The 21,327-nt window shown below is 38.1% G+C and overlaps 1 protein-coding gene across 1 annotated transcript in view; it reads right to left on the bottom strand.

The window, feature by feature from the left end:
- Window positions 1–111: 111 nt before the first annotated feature.
- xpr1b (xenotropic and polytropic retrovirus receptor 1b) overlaps window positions 112–21,327 on the bottom strand; it is a 33,463-nt gene continuing 12,247 nt past the window's right edge. The window contains exons 3-15 of the mRNA XM_052134662.1: window positions 11,325–11,426; window positions 9,921–10,141; window positions 9,450–9,599; window positions 9,151–9,234; window positions 8,983–9,064; window positions 8,578–8,774; window positions 8,204–8,383; window positions 7,874–8,042; window positions 6,814–7,008; window positions 5,696–5,856; window positions 5,425–5,564; window positions 2,243–2,464; window positions 112–1,795 (exon numbers count right to left, since the gene is read on the bottom strand). Coding sequence (XP_051990622.1) covers window positions 1,741–1,795; window positions 2,243–2,464; window positions 5,425–5,564; window positions 5,696–5,856; window positions 6,814–7,008; window positions 7,874–8,042; window positions 8,204–8,383; window positions 8,578–8,774; window positions 8,983–9,064; window positions 9,151–9,234; window positions 9,450–9,599; window positions 9,921–10,141; window positions 11,325–11,426 — 1,958 coding nt within the window. The 3' untranslated portion in view covers window positions 112–1,740. The remainder of the gene's footprint in view (window positions 1,796–2,242; window positions 2,465–5,424; window positions 5,565–5,695; window positions 5,857–6,813; window positions 7,009–7,873; window positions 8,043–8,203; window positions 8,384–8,577; window positions 8,775–8,982; window positions 9,065–9,150; window positions 9,235–9,449; window positions 9,600–9,920; window positions 10,142–11,324; window positions 11,427–21,327) is intronic.

The raw sequence follows: 21,327 nt of genomic DNA, 5'->3' as shown, positions 1-21,327 counted from the left end.
TGAGTCTGTATTTCCCCATTACAAAATGTCAACCATTAAGCATATAATATTGAACAACACGTAAAACTTCAGGACAGGGGAGCTGACAAGCCATGAGGAGAGATGCAAACATCCAGATAAATCTTTATTGTTTTTTTGGTCCAAGTGTTTACTTCGGACAGTAGTACATGACATGGTATGTGAGGTGGAGATTGCGAGTTGTCTTTTAAATATTGCATCTGTATGAATCTATGTTCCATGAAGCCAGTTATCTGTAATCCACCCAGGGTTAATGAATATGTGCCTTCAGTACCTCCTATCTTACTTGGATCTTCTGGGAGTGATCATATAGGGAATGTAACAGAGTTTGCAATCACAGTACATTTACTCATGACTGAAGACACTGTATGTCCCTGTTGCACAAAAGTCTTATTGAACCTTGAGAGACAGCTGTTCTTACAGAGGTGCAAATAGACTTTTAGATTGAGAAATGAATTCTCAATCGATGTAAACAGCTGTAAAAACCAATCCATTGTAAAATTGCAATTTTTGACAATTTACGTAAAAAGGTTCCACAAACAATTTACACAAAACATTTTTTGGTGCTTAAGTTTCTTGAATGAGGCCCAGTGACTCAAATATTCAACTGAAAAGAAAATTAAGAGATTGTTCCTCCCTAGAACCCTCAGGTGGCTTTTGCAAAATAGGTCAGACCCTGGAAGACACTGGCTAAAAAAATGAAAAACAGAGAACACTGACATGGAATGCTACTTCAGGAATGTGACTGGAACATAACATTCGCTATGCACTTTAACACATAATAAAAAAAGATCATGTTTTCAGAACAAACCCCAGTGTAATTTCAGCAATACAAAAAAGAATTTCAAAAATAGTGATTGTTTTTAGACAATTTTCAAACACCTCCCCTGTCTGCTTTTGACTGGACCCCAAAACCCATACCATTGGTTGAGGCAAAAGTTGTCTCGTCATTCAAACAGATTGCAATTGTGTTTTGGTGCTAGATTCAGTTTTCATGCTACACTGCAGTTTTATTAGACATTTGAAATCCGTTTGCTTTCTTCAAAGCCACCTGAGGTTTGTTTGATAGCATTCAGAGGTCCTGTCTGAAGCGGTCAAAAGTCTATGGTAAACCTTGCCATTTTTAAAAGATTTCCTTTAAAGCAACATTCAAGGCATCTCTCCTTCACATAAATAACAATGAAATGTACATAAAAATAAAATAAAATAAAAATTACATAAAATAGAAATTTTCATGAACGAGGGCAAACCAGTCCAAGTGTCTGCTACAAGAATGCTTTAAAGCGGTTTTCATACCCTCCTCATAAAAGTCTTTAAACACAAGGTATTCAAACCGATTGAGCACGATTGATGCAATGAATTGTTCACGTCTGGAGACTCCACAGTCAAGTGTGTGATTTTAATGGTCACACTTCAATCAAGTAGTCTGTGAAGTGACATTTATATACACTGTCCTTTGATTTCTTTGAGTGTGTGTGTGTGTGTGTGTCTTCCACGTCAGATCTTCAAAAAATTATCAAGGCCGTGACAGAGGAATCAAAAATATTATACTAGGTGGTGGCTGCATCTGATGGGAGCTTGTGTGTGTATAAGTCAGTGAAATGTGTGTGGTGTCGTGAGGCAGCTTTTTGATGGATTGACTGGATAGATTTTGAAGAGTTGAGATCCACTGAGGTCTATGGTCTATTAAAAAGACTTTATCTAGCCCTTGAGGACGCCGGGTCAGGTGTCTTCATCTGTGTCCTCTATCAGGACCTTGATGTCCTTGATCTTCGACCTGAGAAAAGAGCAGATAAGTTTAAGGTTGACTCATCACCTGATTCTCCGAACACATCATCGTGAGAGTATCTGTATGATGGTGCTCAGAGGGTACAAATTAGTGTCCAAATCCTTCTTAAAGCAAGGAACAAATGCCATGTTCTTTAGAAACAGAACTACAAAACATTACATAAACTGTGGTTCTATCTATATCTAACATAAAATTAACATGGCGTGATAAGCAGACAATTAAACATCAAATTAAATTTTCTCAGTGTTTTCACAAAATGACATTAGTCAAGCTCATCCATTCAATCAAATATATTTCTTCAATTTATGGGAAATAATTTTATTAATTACAACAACCAAAAATTTGGCCCAATTCGGCCTCTACTGAATGATGCAACCATGTTGCCATTCTGGTATATACTGTAGGTGTATAATTTTATTAATTTGCCTAGCGTACTGGGAGGAGAGGCGTGGTCTTCTCAAGGACATGCTGTAGCTCCTCTTCCCATTCTTCTTTCCAAATCTATTCCTCACTCCATCCTCCTGGTCCATCATCTGCTCCAGCAGTGTCTGGTCATCTGCATTCAGAGGTGCTACTGAGATGTCCCGCACCGCTCTGAACTCACCGCAGTTATTCAGGTGTTCATTCTCCAAACGGAAAAAGTTCCACACAAAGCGTCTGAAAACGGACCAGAGATTATGAGGATGGGTTACTTTGCTGTGTCCTGCTGAAAATGTATATGCCACTTCTACAAATCTATCCTTTATGAACATGACATTTATTGTTCAATACAATACTAATGTCACATGTAAAAACATGCATTCATTTTAGCAAACATTCATGGGTATGGAGGCCTGACATTGTAATAATGATAAAGCAATACAGTGCCTTAAAGGTAAGGAGCACACTTAAGCACAATGCAAAGCAGAATACCTAAAACCGCCTTACTCATAGTGAAATCACTGTAAAGCATGGACTCCAGTGGCAATTGTTCAACAAAAAAAACCTAGTGATGTCGGTTGATACATTTTTTAGTCACGATTAATCACAGATTTTGAACGTGCTGTTGCTATTCGCTTTCCTACAGTAATCATGAAGCCACATTCATGATTCGTACTAGGGCATCAATGCCAGCATCAAGCGCCACTTTAAGCTCCACATGAAAAGCACTTGCAGACAAAAACGTCTCATTCTGCATTTTGGTGATAAGTAAGACTTAATATGTGTCTGTGGTAATTAAAATATACATTACATGGGATGAAAAATACTTTATTTCTATCACAAGTTCCATCTGGGCTTATTTAGTAGATCAAACAGCATTAAGAGGTCCTTTCTCCATTTTATCACTGACATGGAAGCGCTGTTGTGAAGTGTAATTACTCAGGGTGGACACATCATAAAGCAGGGTTTCTGCAGGTTTTATGAAACTAAATGTAAGAATTTTAAGAGCTTTTTAAGACCAACTTAAGAATATGTAAGGAATCATATTAACGAACAAATTAACAAATTCAACATACATAACCTAAACAAACAAGACAGATAGTGTGAACTCAATTAACTTGAGTTATGACATGTAACACAAATCTTCAGGACAAAAATGCATCAAGTAAATGTTGAATACATGTATGATTAAATGAGCCTGTTTGAACATTTACGGTCACATAGGTATTTCCTATATTTTGTATAAATATCAGTGTGTGTACATTTAAAAAAAAAAAAAGTTAAATGAGGTATCATAAAATTGCATTGTTTTATTTAGTACTGCCCTGAAGGAGCTATTTGACAACATATCTTCACATATATTCCACACGACAAAAGAGTAACTGAATTTACACTCATGATCATGTTAAGAAGTTGGTTTCTAATATGGTGTGTTGCTTTCTCGATCAATGCCTGATTGTGTAATAATTTTTCATGAATCCCTGCTTTGTCCTGGGCAGTGAAGATGTCCAACTACAGTAAAATTATTTGGTCTCTCTGCATTTTCTGCACATTTGAGTTCTTCCCAAAAGTGGCTATATATGAGGTCCAGATTTTGACAATCGAGGGACTACTACACAACTATTACAAAAGGTGTAAACAATTATTGATGCTCAAGAAGGCAACACCCAAGGGGTGCAAACTTTTGAACAGTATGATTTGTGTTATTTAGTTTTTGAAGGGCAGTACTACATAAAAAATATAATCTCTTATAGGCTATTTGTATACATCTGAAAGGAATGAAAACTTGTCAAAACAAAAGGGTTATGCAAACTTCTGCACTTAACTGTATAGGCTATATAGTTTGTGAAAATGTATATTTTATTTTAGATTTAGTATGATTTAACCACATTTTAGTTTTTTTATTTTTAAATGTACAAATTCCATGTAGCCCATCTTATCCATATGATGTCATATTGCATGTGTAATTTTGAAATGACTTCACAAAAATTCACAACATTGTAACCAAAAATTCAAAATACAAACCCCACATCTGAACCTATAAGTGATTGTAAAAAGTGCAGTGTAGCTGTCTAAATGTGACATTGTCTGATTTACCTCCGTACTCCTGGGGAAATGAACATTGCGGGGAAATGAACATTGCAGAAAAATACTCGCTTACATATTCATGTGCTGCATGAAAAAATTAATCGTCTTCTTTCAGCTCGTTGCTGAAAACAATTTTTTTATTGGTGCGCTTGTGCTGACTGACAGGATGACAAAGAGTGCGCGCCACGCGTATGACGTCATTGCCATGGTATCCAGATACATTTCAGCAGATTTACAGAAAGACTAAAATGAAAGTATCGTCAAATGCAACGCTTCGAAATTGCTTTTCTCTGAAAACGATACCAAAGGCAACTGCGTGGAAAATTAGTACATCAAATGTAAGTAGAAAAAAAAAAATCAGTGAGCCTACCAGCTGAAACCAGGACATAATTACAATGTTTAAAGAATTGTCAAGACACACCTCTTCAAAACAGGATGTCTGGTCACCCTACTTAAACGCAAGGAGAAAACAATCCCACAAGGAGAAAACAATCCCTCATACAACATTTAATGCCATGACCTTATGAATTGAAGACTTGGTGCTCCGATTTAAGACCTTTTTAAGGCCTTATTTTGCGGAAGGGCGAAGACTTAATCCCTTTTTAAGACCCGCGGAAACCCTGTAAAGGTTCCGCCCTTCCAACAAGTGTTAAGGCAGTTTCTGCTGAATTAATGGTAAATGCGTTAATCGTGATTGAGATAAAAATAATGCATTAAATTTTAATTAAATTGTATGCGTTAACACTAATTCTGACAGCCCTAATAAAGAAAAAAAACAAACACTTTCTAGGATTTTTACCCTGTTTTGATATAAATGTTTCACTTTTGAGAAAATGTCTTTTCCTGTATTATAAACCGCAGACACGCGATTTTCCAAAATGTCATTTCTAAAACACCTGAAATATAAAAATCGTGAATGTTAGATTAGATGAAAAGGTGAACATGTTTTCAGTTAAGTAGACAACTGTAGAAATTAACTGAAAACTTTTTAATGATTAAATATAATTTCCAATAGTATAATCAGCAAAGTTTGAACAAAAACACAGGTTTTTGTATGGAAGTGGGATGATAAGGAGAATGGCTGTGTGCATATTTGCTGGTATCCTCACCTGAATACCTCCAGCGGTGCGAGGATAGTGGCCAAAATATCAGAGATGTTCGGGTATGTAGACACAACCCCAAGAGAAAGAGGAATGGTCCAGGCAAAGCGCAAGATTACATTCTCAACTATGGCACAGTAATAGTAAGCCTGTTTAAAGAGAGCACATAAGCAAACCAACATTACAATCAACATTGTTATTGACAGGGATGTGATGTTTACTATACTAAAACCAGTGCCAACATTCCTATGACAGCAACTATCTGTGTGTGTTTTCTTACTTTCTGAGGATATACGATCTCCTCTCTAAGGAGGGTGTTCTCCATTGCGTTACGGTCAAACAGACCCCAGTCCATCTTCAGGTCCCACAATAAGGTGTAGCAGGAGTTAATAATCCTGCAGGCAATGAGCACGTACAGGAAGACCTGACGTTCTTGTATACCTAATGATAAGAGAGAAGCAATAGATGGTGTTTCTTAAGGTTCTATATGCAGTCCACTTTCTTTTCCAAATACTAAATTGTGTCTGATCTTGTCTTCCTTGCATATATTTTATATTTATAGGGCTTTTACACTGCATAGTGACTTTGTGTTGATTCTTATGTGCTGCCTTGCAACTACTGGTATTTCCTTCAAGAAAGGCAAATTCAGTATCCAAATACAGTCCAACTGAGGAAGAGTGTATTTTACACTTGTTTTGAGTATAAACTAAGGCTGTCGATTTAACACGTTAATTCAGTGCAATTAATTATACAAAAAATAATGCGTTAAAAAAAATGAACGCATTTCAACGCAATGCTCCCGGACTTTAAAAAGGAAGATTCCTGATAAATGCAAGCTTGTAGTACCACCTGTTTACTCCAGAGGACAGTAAGTGAAATTTCAGCTCTAGGAGCAATGCACAGTTTATACAATGAAAAAAACACTTCAGTAGGCAGAACACCACAAACATGCGTTAGGTTCTTGCGTTCAAAACACTTGAAGGAGTGCAAATGCAAATGAAGGGATCTCAAAATGTGTTTAAAGATTGAGTATTAAACTATATTTAACTTGACACAGTGACCTAAACATTTTATGTTTATGACGCAACACAACTGAGACACGACAAGCATGTCTGACGCAGGTGTACATTGACGGGTCCTTAAACAAGCCCTCGTAATAAATCTCCAACTGATTGACAAATTCACTTGTGAAATAGATTGCTGTGAACTGTATGCCAATGATTGGATTATGATCAATAATATGGTAGTAAACATTGTATTCTAAAGCCACTTTTTGTATCATCAATTATTAACTCTTCTGCTACAAGAATGTAATGCATGTTGGGTAAATAGGGAATTTAAACCAATAGTCAAAACATCTGATGTTCAGGAAAAGAACGTAACATCTCATTCACTTACTTTTATGTGTGTTATAGAGTGCAGAAAAGATGACCACGAAAAAAGTAGTGGAGTATTTGCCAGCATTGACGAGGTGAGGGAAGGCACGCTTTGAGTCTCGGTAACGTCTCAGACACTGCACAAACCGGAACCAGGCAGGCAAGCACTGGATTACAGCTCGCACTCCATATGAATATGTGTGACAAATCCCTTCACCTGATAAGAAAAAAATTTATAAAATACATGAATCCGTGATCATTTACTGTTGAATACAAGTGTTTTTGAGCCTATTGGCCCCTATTTTAATAGCGCTATGTCTTAAGCGCAGCACTAGGTGATACGTCATAGGCACAAAGTCAGTGGGCATGGCCATGAAATTTTTATATTTTCGTGAACTCTCTACCCTTTTGTCTGTCATTGTCCATAAATGGTGTTTATGGACAATGACAGACAAATTGGTATTGAAATACTACTGTGGACGTTTGTGTTTCCTCCTGCTTCAAGGAATCCCCTGTGCTGTGACTGGATTGCTCTGGAACGCGATGTATGTGTTATAAACTATTTCTATCAGCTTTACTTGGACTGCTTGTTCTTTTCCTGCTCGCCCATGTCTCACCAGCAGTCTTGACTGTGTTATAGGATGCTTGAAACATTCTTTTGCATACAGATAGAGAAAGCACTCAGCCATGGCCACTGTGCTTTGAGCTGCCACCAAAATTGCATTTAAAATGCAATTAGCTCTCATGAAAATTGGATAAGAAGCAGCACACAGTTGTTGCACATAGTGCATGCGCCTAGCACTGTCATGAAGAATGTTACGGTTTTAAGCTCTACCTACATCGGAGAATAATTTTAACGCATCCCTCAGTTTGTAAACACAAACAAAAACTGTTTGCAGTAATGTACTTACAATGGAAGTCTATGAGGCAAGGCACTGCACCGGAATAAACAATAAAATACACCATTTCAAATTATACCCTCAAGCAGCACATTTGCTTTTAAACACCCCTCTGCCTATAGACTTTCCTACAACATTCTTTTAATGTGTTTTTGGATACATCAATGAAAAATGACGTCTCACTGTCTTTAATCTCAAGCGTCCCATATGACTCTGCCCAGTTCAGTTCCATACTGTAGAAGCAGATCAAGTACTCCAGGTCCATCAGAACTACTACTAGAGAATTGAGCTGGTCAGCCAGCCAGAAATCAGCAAATCCCACTCTATGAAATGGAGCTGTGACCACTCGAAACTATGAATAAAAAAATGGATGATGAATTAGGGGAAGAGAGGTGATTGACCAATTGAATCCACCATTTAACTGAATACGAATATGGCAAGTAATTAAAAATCAATGTATGACACAAATGCTGTGTTTAATATATTGTTATCAAGGTCTCTGCTGGCCGTTACCAGTAATTTGAGGAGCCAGAAGCGAGATTTGTAATAGCAGGTTTTGAAAGGGTTGATGAGGAAAAAGAAGAAGAATCCATAGAGCGCTAGAGGGTTTGCTTGTATAGGGATCTTTATGTCCTTAGCAAAGAGGCAGGACAGAATACTGACGCACCAAAGAACTCCAAGAAAACCAGCAATCTGCACAGAGAGAGAAATAAAAATGAAAAGTATCACAAAATAATTCTATAATGCTTTTAACATCAAATCTTAATTAAATAAAATGGCTACAACAAACCAGATGGTTTAAAATGACCCTTTTTATGTAATCAAAAAGAGATAATTAAAACAATACACTGTATTGTGCAGAACTTCAAACACAGATATCTAGTAACCTCAAAGAGATGTTGGTGGGACAGGTTATTGCGGGGGTTGAGCTCGAATATTAAGACGTGGTTCACACCGGCCTGCCTCCAGCCATATGTGTTGATGCCCAACAAGAAAAGGAACTCGATGAGAAGGAAACCACCCCGATAAATTCTGACAAGGGGCCACACATTCTTCTCATCACCTGCTACTAGCTTTACCACACCTGCATATGTGAAAAACATCATGTATTTGTTAAAATGACAAAACTGTTGAACCCTTGAGCAAGGTACAAGGCTCAGGGTTACTTTCAGGTAGTACAAAACAGAAAGTAGAGAAGACACCTCATAACTTTAGAGATAGAGGAAATGTCAAATGTGGTAAAATACTTCTGAGTAAAACAGCATTTTTCGGAGAGTTCAGAGGCTATATACCTGTGATGATGACAGTGACTGTTAAAGCGACAAAGACACCACAGTATAAGCCGACTCTGAAAGTGGTCCATGATGGTGCAGGCTAAGACAGATTACAGAGAGTTGAGATTTTAAAGGGGTTTCTCAGTTTAAATAAAAAGTCCTTGTGAAGGTCACAGGATGTCCTACCTGTGCTGCACCCAGTGGGGGCACTCGCAGTCTCTTCATGGCCTTCTGTCGGTCTCCCCCTTCCAGCTCTGTGGTAACGAGGGCCTGGGGGTTTAAAAACAAGCTGTTAAATTAAGTAAAATAATCGCTGGGTTAATCTGACCAGTTGGTCACAAATCAATCGTGCCAAAAAGGCAGAGGATGTTGCATCAATGTATGCTTGCAATTCTTAGAGGTTTGGGAAAGTTTTTTTGAGATACTGATGCCTTTGAAAGGTCAGAACAGGAACTAGTTATTGTTATTAATAATGTGTGTGGTACCTCGGTTTCAGAGATGAGCTGAGTAATCTTTTTACAGGTGTAAAACGGAGCCACTTCCACATGGGCCACACGCCAGTCTGCCCCCCTCGCTGTCTCAAAGATCTTGTCATGTTTCTTTAAAATCTTACGGAAACCTGTGAAGTTTAGATTCTGAGAGAGAGAGAAACCATTCAATCTTTAGGGTGAGATTCATTTATTCCGAATTTAGTCAAAGCACAGCCAAGCGACTATCTTAGTTTTTTGGGGGATAGTATAATGGCAATTATTTAAACAAATTCTACCGATTGAACAAAAGTGTTATCTTATGTGTAAATATGCAAAAGATTACACCAGAAATTTTCCAGAAGTTAATTAAAAAAAAAAAAAAACAGCTTAAAAGTTCTAGACATGCACAACACATAAACATTCATCATTCTATGTCTGATCTAGCAATTTCATAATAAAACAGTTGAGCACTAAGTACGTTCAGACCTGGTAGTTCTGCAGAAGGATGAGGCTGAGGTAGAACTCGCTGAAGGCCAGCTGCAGGTCTTTGATATTGCGATGTTTGTAGCGCTCCTGCTGAGACAGGTGGAAGACTGTGCGCCGGCGACGCAGACCCGGGGCTCGACTGCTCTCCCGCTGCGCATCCAAAGATGACTGCAGCTCATTCTGCAGCGTGGCGAAACGCCGCTGTGCTTCTGCAAGCTTCTCTGTGTTGTTAAAGGAGGGAAACATTGTAAATACATAAAGTCGGATGGATGGATGGATGGGGAACATGACTAGGAGCAAGAATAGAGTAAGTGATAGCCAGAGAAAGAAGGTGTTTATTTATTGGGGTATAATAAAACCAAAGCAGTATTAGTTTAATGCCAGTCCTGGTTTTTGCCATGTTGCGGAGTGCTTTAAAGGTGCTGTAAACTATTTTTTCATTTAAAAGTATGCAAAACATTATCCCTTAAAGATATTAATGAAATAAGTGTTATGAGATATCTCATCCATCTCGGTGACAGCTGTAGACTTTATAAATAGCAAATAAAAATGTGTCCATGGACCGCGGACATTGACGCTTTTCACCTGTCAATCATTTTGCTTGTCAAAGTGTTGTATTTGAAGCAGATCATTGATGCTATGATTCATTATGTTTGTCAGTCGAGGGCGCTATTATGCCACTGTTGAATTTGACAGCAACAGAAACAAACAATGCTGCTTTTTTGCTTGGTTTTGGTCTCAAAATTATCTTTAGAGGGCAGGGATTAGAATGAAGGTTCATGGCTAATTCAAAGGCTCAGTCACGTGAAAACTCCAGAATGATATCAGCACCTTCAATATCTATTTAAGTTAAAGGTGCTGTAAGCGATTTTAGCCATTCTACTTCTGAGCCATTGAATTAACCACTCCCCCTCTTTCCAAAACTCTGCACTCCAAAGATACCAAATTAGCTTTTTTTAGGCCGACAACATGCAGAAATAGTTGTTAACAACAACAGAAGCAAAATAGCGCCCTCAACTAACAACGGTTATGAACAGCATGGCATAAAAATGGCAGTAAGCCTCAATAATTTGCTGAAACTATAATACAATGAAAACTCAGGTAGAAAGAGTCAGAGACTGTGGCTCGTGGACACATTTTTGTTTGTGGTTTACAGAGTCTAAAGCGGTTACAAAGACCAGTTAGATATTTCAGGACTTTTTTTTATTAATATCTTTCAGGGAGTACGACCATTTTTGCAAACCTTTCCATGAAAAAAATTGCTTACAGGCTTACTGTTAAATTTCCCAATGAAGGGTAATGTCACTGTAAATATTAATAAATAAAAAAAAAAAACACAAAAAAGGGAGCAGACAGATTCTGTGAGATTAACATCAAACAAGTCTAATGTTTACATTTATTTACCTGAATAGAATGTGTTGATTTTTGCCAGCTCCTTCTCACAGGTTTGGAAGAACTTCTCCTCAAACTTGGCATAATATCTCTTGACCGTGTCTTCATCTGTGACTAAAATCAAAAACCAAGAGTGAAAAGTCAGAGAAAAAACAAGGGCAGAGTCAGTACATTTACATGAACTTTAAAAGTTTGTTTTATCCGAACAAAACAATAATTCACATTTTTTATTTGTCAAGTAAATGCTTCAGAATTCAGCATTTTGCTAAATCAGATTAACAGACATAGATAATGCGATTGCACCTCGGCTTCATCCAGCATGTATACACATTACAGGCATGATCTAAAAGAATGAGATGAGATGAATCCATGTTGTGTCGGTTATGCAAGTCTTGCTGATGAGAAGACTTTTCTTGTTTGGTTTTGCATGCTAATATGATGCTAAAGATCGAACAGAAAACATCTGTCACTTCCCCAGCTGATGTCCTTCCTTCAAATACTCCAATTACACATTGTGTTATGTATACTTGGACAGAAAAACTGTAGTTTAACTATACAAAAACCTAATGTAGCTTGATTATAACGTCATGTAAACATACTAAGTGAAGGTGAGTCAGACCATAGTCCTACATAGCAAGAAAGGAGGAAAAACGACTCGGTTACTAACGTAACCTCGGTTCCCTGAGAGGAGGGAACGAGTATTGCGTAAGTAGCTTACGCTATGGGAAAACTCCGTTTCTCGAGAAATATTGAAGTCTTTATGTAAAACGCATTGCAGCTGCACAGCAGACAGTAATGAGCGAGGCAGCTCGGTCATTGGCTGTGCTGCGGCAACTGCTCGAACCAATGACGGGCGACTCTGAACGCAGCGACCAATGGGCGCCGCCTCGCGTTCAGCGCTCAGAGCCCGCCGAAATTAGCATAGCCAGGCTACATAATGGGCACCCGTCATGCGAAGTTCCTTTAGGTTCAATCGACTGAAGCGAACTGACCAAGCACAAGCATGGCAGCTTACGCAATACTCGTTCCCTCCTCTCAGGGAACCGAGGTTACGTTAGTAACCGAGTCGTTCCCTATCGAGAGGTCTCTCCTATTGCGTAAGTAGCTTACGCTATGGGAACACCCTGCAAAACGCCGTGCATGCTGACTTCGCTCAGAGGCAGATGCCTGAGCCTTAAAGCAAAGTGATTATTCCACCAGCCGGCCAACGGCGAGCTATATAATGGGATAACACAGAGCGCCTTTGCCCCAAGGTGGGGCGCGCTCATTGTACAAACACAAGCACATATCTTATGTACCGAGTTTTCTATGTACTGGTACGCATAAAAAATCCTCTAAGTCGGTCAGAGACGGACCTTATAAGGGAGGAGACAATGCTGCATTTGAAACAACGCCTTGAAAAATTACTCTTTTACTTTAAAAAGCGTCGCGGGGGCGAGCGCTTGCAGTAAAGGATATGCGATGCGCGCCGGATGGCGTAGCAGAAGGCTTCGAAAGGCGGATGAAGGCGCCGGCGTCCTCTTAGCAGTCCTGCTGTAGGCTTTTCGACGGCAGGCGAAAGACTCCAACAATCCGGAGGATCCAGCGAAGAGAAGGTCTTCGCTGAAGGAGATTAAATCTAAAGGAACTCGCATGACGGGGTGCCCATTATATAGCCTGGCTATTATAATTTCGGCGAGCTCTGAGCGCGCGAACGCGAGGCGCAGTCGCCCCGTCATTGGTTCGAGCAGTTGCCGCAGCACAGCCAATGACCGAGCTGCCTCGCTCATTACTGTCTGCTGTGCAGCTGCAATGCGTTTTACATAAAGACTTCAATATTTCTTGAGAAACAGAGTTTTCCCATAGTGTAAGCTACTTACGCAATAGGAGAGACCTCTCGATAGGGAACTAAATTCTTCCACACCACTCCAATGCCTGAGGATGTGCATGTATGTGAGGGATGGAGAAAACAAACAGTGAAACTCTTTTTGTAGAGCAGTAAATCAGATACATGTGTTGAATTGTGCTTGTGTGACTATGACCTCTGGGTCCGAGGCATCAGTGGAGACACAATAGCCACAGAAAATGTTATTCTTAGTTCACATTACAGTTTCTGTGCTAGAGATTATAAGCAGCTCTGCTCTCAAGTCATTACATGCATTCAGATGAGATTCAAATTAACCTATTTTGCAAGTTAAATCGGAGTAAAATAAGGGACAAAGACGGATTAAATAAAATTGGATTTCCTCCAATGTTGCATTTACGAAGAGTGTTGCATATACGAAGAGTATTTTTTTCGTCTGGGCCTACTACTCCTAAACCTTCACTTAGGGTGTGTTCACACTTGGCGGGTTTGGTTGGATTAAAACGAACTCTGGTGCGATTGCTCTGTTAGTGTGGTTCATTTGAACAAGTGTGAACGCTGCCATCCAAACCTTGGTGCACACAAAACAAGTGGATAGAGACCGCCTGAAAAGTGGGTCTCGGCCTGCTTCCAAAATAACTCTTCAATTGATATATGAAGGCAACTTGGACAAAAGACGTCTAAACGGACCAAAACAGGAAGTAATTTGCCTAATACTGACCTCAAGCATACCTGGTTCTTCTCATCATAGGAGCTATGTTGCTCATTATAGTTCGGTACTGCCGTCAGCCGTCCTTGCAGCATATCTTTGTTTGTGTGTACAACGGAGGAATTCCTGGCGCTGTTTTGACTCCTTTACACATTTGATTAGCTCTTCGTTTGTTCTCAGCTGGTAAAAATACCACCATATATACATAAATATATATAACGTGCATTTCGCCCAGCAGCTGGCATTGTTTTGAATGATCGGAAAGTTCTGTCAGAACATATACATCATAAAAGCTGTCCAAGTGGGTTGTGACTTTTTCCTGATGCCTTTGGTTTTGTATCGTTAGGTTCGATGTTAAAAATGCCAGTGTGAATGCTAAGCGAACCAGGAGTAAATGTGTTATTTTCTTTTTTGGTCTGGACCAAGAGAACCGAACTACAAGTGTGAACACACCCTTAAAGGAATATTCTGGGCTCAATACAAGTTAAGCTCAATCGACAGCATTTGTGGCATAATGTTGATTACCCAAAAAAATAACTTTGACTCATCCCTCCTTTTCCTCAAAAAAATAAAAATAAAATCAAGGTTACAGTGAGGCACTTACAACAGAAGTGGATAGGGCCAATTTTTGCCAATTAAGGTTTAAATGCAGAAATGTTAAGATAATAATTCTATAAATGTACTTAAACTCTTCTGTTTAAACTTGTGCATTTTTTGAGCTGTAAAGTTGTTTAATTTTATTTTTACAGTTGTTTAAATGTTTATGATGTTGCGTCATAGCAACAAAGGTGAACAATTGGATAACTTCACAAAGAAAAGTTTAACAAGTAATTTTATTACATTAAAATCACGTTAACACACACATTATTTACAGTATTTCAATGCTTACTGATCAGCCCCATTCACTTCCATTGTAAGTGCCCCACTGTAACCAAGATTTTTGCTTTAATAAAGAAAAAAAATATTTGTGTGTTAATCAACATTATTCAACAAATGCTGTTGATTGAGGTTATCTTGTATTAAACCTGAAATTATATTTTAAATTGTTGTAAAATTTAAATGCTATTGTGTTCAATTAATCCGTTTAATTTAAAGCATAGTCTTTGCCAGATCTCCAGCTAATGAAATGCTGGTAAAGGCAAATTAAGTATGCTAACATGGTCTTAAATCACAACAATCATAACAGTTCATGTGTCATGACTTCAAACATTTACAGTTGGAGGGCATGTGAAGTTACCCTTTTTCTGTTGACAGTAAATACTTTGACACCATAGAGACGTTACTACGTGACATTTCCCTATGAAGGGAACAAAACACAGAGCACTCCGACGTTGAGTCTGGCTGATACAGTCCAGACAGACAGACAGATGATGACTAACAATGTTAAGGACTAATCCTGCTCACAAGCGTAAATGTTCCCATGCTCAAAAAAATACTCTGACGAAGGCTCTCTGACTTGAGGAAATGACTTAGGACTCATACTTGCATCATTTCCCTCCAAGAATGTTTTTAGCAGAACCTTTTCTGAGTCTAATTTTCAGAGACTATGGACTTTCACACCTGTAAAATATGGAGACGCATTAGGAGTTTAACCGTGAATTCAACTAGGAGTAAGCAGTTACACAAGTAAGATCACAATCTGTGCAGCCTGACTGCTCTATGAAAAGGGGGGAGGGATATGGAGGTTTACTTTAGTAACGTTATAACTAAGAGCGCAACAGTCTAGTTCTGGAAGTAAAAATTACATACATTTCTTCTATAGATAAATAGATTTTCAACGCTAACTTATAAACCTTTAAAGACAGACTTGCCATGAGCTCCGGGGTCGTTCATTGATGGTTTATGCTTCCGTTGAAGCCATCCGTCTGCGTTATTTCAACTCCATTGTTTAAAAATGTATTTTTATGAAATTCCTGTTGAACAACTACATTACCCATGGTTCAGCAGTGAAAGATCCACCAATCAGAGAACCGCACCCAACAAAGCTAGCTAAATAAGCCCGAAAGCGACCGCCCACTCACATGATACACTCTGAATGATGCAAAGGAGTCGTTCTCCCTGCACACTTAAAATAATTACATATATTGGGTGTATATCGCAATATTTCGCAATAAACGTAAACTATATTGTTTCTCTACTTATAATCAATAACCTACAATCAGTATTTTTATATATTTCCATAGTTTTATATTTGATTACAATATTCGTAATGCTTCATAGGATTATAGTTGTGCCCTCATGAAAGACGGTAAGTACACAGACTTGTACCTTTTACTTTTTTGCCTTAAAACAAAGTATGTAATGTTGTGATTCACCTTAATGGAGGATTTTATGAATAGTCTATGGAAGGAATGAATGGGAAAATACTTAAAATACTGAAAAGGTGTGCGAGCACTGTTGCACTATATTATTACACATGTCAAAACTAAAATGCAGACATACAGCAAGTATTGTGGTCTGTACACAGTTGAAAAACATCTCTCCTTTGGAGAAACTAAAATTACCTCACTCCCAGCTGTGATCCTTGAAGTAGTGCACTCACAACACTCCCCATAAACCTACACCTTCACCACAAACACATATTGACTGACCAGATCTTTTACCAGTCTTAGGTGTGCAAGAAAACAAATTATGGGCCTCTGTTCATGAATTAGGAGCATGTTTTTTGAATCTGCCCAGAATTACATGTGCAAGTTGGTAGTGTAGGAATTTGGTAGATAATATTTATAAAGAACTGCATCCTTGGTCAAAGCCACTCACAGAGTTCAAAATCCCTTACAGGTCCAAAATCTATCTGAGCAAGCTGATGACTCATCAAAATACATTTATCGGTTACTATAAAACCTGCAAATAAACATGTAAGGTTAAGAGAATATGGAAGGTTAACAAGTAAGGTTCAAAGAGTTCAATACTGAAGATTTCAAATTAATATCAATATTTTATTTTTTTTTACCCAATCCAGTCTATTCCAGCTCTACCCTCCCCAGTGAGACCTTCAGCTGGGCCATTGTGTCTGGCCTGCTAAGGAAACACACCCAGGTAGGTTTCATATCTGCCCAGCAGGGATGAACACACACATCTCACTCGCCTCAGCTGGAGCTCCTGGGAGAGAAAATAAACTACAGCCTGCCTCAGCACTTAGAAACTTCACAAAATCTTCCAGCAAATGCTTGGCAATATCACAGGACCTTCAGTGAGCATGTAAATCTAGAACCTGGAATGGGTTTGTACTGAGATTTCAGATTATTGATTACATTTAGAGATGCATCAATAGATCGGACACCGATCGCTATCAGATGTTATTCGTCTTAAAGCTGTTGACACCTCTTGAGGCCAACAGCTAATTTTGTTTACGTTCAGTCAACAGGAACACACCAGTGTCTAGTTATTAGTGAGCTGGTGCAAATTTACCTACATCTGTATGATCGTTCGCTTAGAGCCATTTTCCAAGACCATGTCATGCAATTTCCTTTTTTGTTTAATTAGTCTACAAAAGTAATCAAATTTACTTAAGTGCCCATTCACTCATGTGCCATCTTCAGCAAAAGCCATACACACATCTGTCTAAAGTAAGATATATTTCTGTCATCATTCTTGTCTGTATTCTGAACATTAACACTCTTTTATACAACCATCTTTCTAGTATCAGTGTCATCATAAATTACAATAACCGAGTGTAACTGACGCATATGTGACCGATCACGGAAAGTAGGGACACAAGTCGGTTTTGGGGCATTTTGAGTTATTCACAGATTCTGAAAGTGTAGTCTCCAAGCTTTCCAACGATTTGTAACACATGGAAATCTGACAATATTTGGAGAAGTTGTGGCCATTTGAAGGTAGGCACTCAAAAAAGCTAAAAGGGGAGAAAACGGCCTCAAAAGATTGTGCAGTTCTCACCTCTCTCTGCTGCTGGGAGTGACAATAGGGCTCATTTACATCTCATTTAGATAAGCCATACCCCTGTAAAGCTCCCCTGTAAACATGGACTAAACATGAGATAACGCGTAATGCTGTTCTTAGAATGAACAAAAACCACAAACTTTGATGTTTATGGAAACTCACCCCATAAGAAACAGAAAAGTATTCTTGCAGATCTCGTTGCCTCCAATGAAATAAGTCGCTCGGGCACACTTTCTCTTTGTCGGGTCTTCTTTGTGGATGTAACCATCTCCGAAGTTTGCACTGTGCGCCTGTTTGCCTCTAAATGTCCAATAATTCGCATGACGCCAGTCCGATACATTCTTCCTCGCCTTCATCTTCGCTCAGTTGTAGATTAGGGATATTATTCAGTCTTATCATGCCACTTTCATCGCCGCCAGATCGTCTTCAGAATCAGTGAACGCTTGTTCATAAGCATCCGGCTTGTCGAAGAAGTACTTCAAAACATTTTCGTTGTAACGCCACGGTTCAGCTCGCTCTGCGACATTCTTTGCGGCGCCCATCTTCATTGAATTTTGATATCAGATAGAGCCGGCTAGAGCGCTGCATAATAAGTAGCCACGCTGTTAGGGGCGGGGCAAAAGCCGGCGGCTATTCAGTACGGAAATACACACAGACAATGACACGCCCTTACTGCATGCTAGAATCTCCAAAAACAAGCCGATTTCAACCTCAAAATGTACGCTTTTAAATATACCAATACTGTTATCTCAAACATGGAGAGGCTTCTTCATGATCTCAACTAACAGATTCTGCAAAAAAGCGGAAATCACCAATTTTGGAAAAAAACACTTGTTTCTCATTTTGCTCACAAGTTGTGCTGCCGACTTGTGTCACTGGTTTCCGTGACGGGTCACATATTATGGCCTCGCAGTGTATTAGCACATTAGTGTCATGTAAACAGAATGTAAACAAAACAAATGAAAAATGTTCTACATTTATAAACATTACTTTAAATCATCATCGAGTGCTTAAAAAAAAAAACATCTTTTACTGACCTTATGTGAATTCTACTATTAGAATGTAAGCATAAAGTAATTGATAACACATTTTAAATGTCACATTAGTTAAGTTTTTCTATGTAGCATCATATTTTTTTCGTGTACTTATAAATGCCTCCGACGGCATTGTGGCGGGTGACTGAATATTTGCTGATGTATAGTATAGTATATAGTATTCCATTGCTCGAATTTTACCTCTGAACAATGAAGAAATTCTTCAGATGGTGTTTGGAGTGAAAGATATTGAGCAAATATAGGTGCTCTCAGTTAAACTCACTCCAACATGCGTGCTCTCAGGTGCACACAATCACTCACCCAAATGTTATTTTGTGAGAACCCAAATTTAAATCAGACATATGTTTGTCACAATACCACTGGTAACAGCGATAACAGTTTAACCTTCAAAACAGCACCGCTTCTTCACGCAGTTGCTTAATATTTCCTGATTTAAACAAAATGTCAAAGACAATAAACAAATCATAGGTACTAATGATTTCTCACTGGAGCAGTTTTGGAGCTTGTAGTAGCTATATCACTTTTATTTTTGAATATATGTCTACTGTGTGTGATGCTCTCATGGTGTTTACAGGTTGCCAGTATGTCACAATTATCTTTGATGTAGTGAAAACAGAACTATTAACTATTTTCAATTCAAATAAATGTTAGAAGTTCACAATAATGTAAACTGAATGTCATTTTACAGTGTAGGGCTGCAACTAACGATTATTTTTATAAATCAACTAATCTAACGATTATTAGAAAGATAATTAGACTATTCGGGTGATTATTGCAAAGATTAATCATTAGCTCAACCAACTCATCAGCTTGTGCCCCGACTTAAAAGGTTGTTTTAAATGTGCTTAACAATAAAGAGGACAAAATCATCTTTTACAAATACCTCAATGACATTCATTGAATTAAAGGGGAAAAACTACTTGGATTTTAATTGTTTCATTAATTAAAACTTTCACTGCAAAAAATCCTATTGTTATCAAATGTTTTTGTCTTGTTTTCCATTTAACATGATCTAAAAATCCTTAAAACAAGATACATTTACTTGAGAAGCAACATATAAGATATTTAGACTTGCTTTAAGAGAATGTATCTTAAATAGAAATGTATTTTGATAAGTGTATTTTTTCACTTGTTCATATATACTCATATATTACTCATACTCAACATAAAAGCTCTAAAATTCTAAATATCTTATATGTTGCTTCTCAGGTAAATGTATCTTGTTTTAAGGATTGTTCGATATTTTGAAATATTTAAATGAATTAAATATTATATAAAAAAATTCTCCGATAACAATTTTTTCTTCTGCAGTATAGCTGCTAAAGTGAATGTACATAAGGAGTTTTAGATATTTATACTGGAAAACAAACCAAAAAAGACAATACATTTTTTATTTTGCATTGTATAATGGGCTAAGACTACACCCTCACACCATTTTGTTCACTTGATTTCGATCCATCTTTAACTCACAAAAATCAATCTTTCATCTTTATAGAGCTGTCTCCATCTTAGGGTCTCCGTGCGAGACAGTATATCAGCCGGGAAAACTTTGAAACTCTCTGCAATAAGGATGCATTAAATACAGTATATGACGGCTTCCTTTTTGGACGCTCTGACAGGCAAGTTTTGCTCAAGCGGAACATCAGGTACGGCTCCGCTTTATTTCATGATGACACTGCTTCTGTATTTACTTATTTTGCATTTTTGTATTAGAATACACTGTGATCTATATCACCTTAATCTATTTGGAAAGTTTGGAGTGCATCTGGACTGTGAGCTGTTCTTTCATCCTCTCCTCAATCAAGTGCGAGCTGAAGTGCTGCTCCCCGCGTCATCGTTGGCGTTTCAAAAGATCTCATGTTGTGTTAAATGAAATCAGACTATTCGACAATAAAATATATTTGTCAACAATTTTATATTGTTGACTAATCGTTTCAGCCTTATTACAGTGTGGGACATTACCATAACTGCAGCATAAAGCCTAACTTGTAAAAGTGTGGCAAGGCCAAGGGGCACTTTAAAAATTAATATTTAGTGTTAAAATGTCAGTGACCATATCGGCCTCAAATTTCCTGATCGGTGCATCACTAATTAAATTCACCCAAAACTGCCTATAACAAAGCTTTGGAGATATCTACTGAAAGGATCACATACTGGGATGAAACCACTCATCTCCATTAAGGAATCTGAAGGCCATGATCTCACTCAAGACTGTCATATTCATGTGCATAACTTTGTATGCAAAAACTGAAAATTAGAGGTTTATGTCTTCACACACCTGCACTATCAGCCCTTTCTAACATACGTCATCAAAAAAAGATATCAGCATCTTATTAACCAAAACCCTGCTCCTGCAATTTCCCCTCCAAAATCATAGCTTCACTTTAACAATCCCATTAACTTCACTTACCACCACCCAGAAAAACCACAATCCATGGCAGAAGATTATAGTCATTTCTATATAATCATAACTACCTTCATCCCACCGCTTAGAAAAACCCAATG

The sequence above is a fragment of the Xyrauchen texanus genome, chromosome 9, assembly GCF_025860055.1.
Source record: "Xyrauchen texanus isolate HMW12.3.18 chromosome 9, RBS_HiC_50CHRs, whole genome shotgun sequence".
Classification (NCBI taxonomy): domain Eukaryota; kingdom Metazoa; phylum Chordata; class Actinopteri; order Cypriniformes; family Catostomidae; genus Xyrauchen; species Xyrauchen texanus.
The sequence above is the reverse complement of the archived record's forward strand: the minus strand, read 5'-3'. Positions and strand labels throughout refer to the sequence as shown.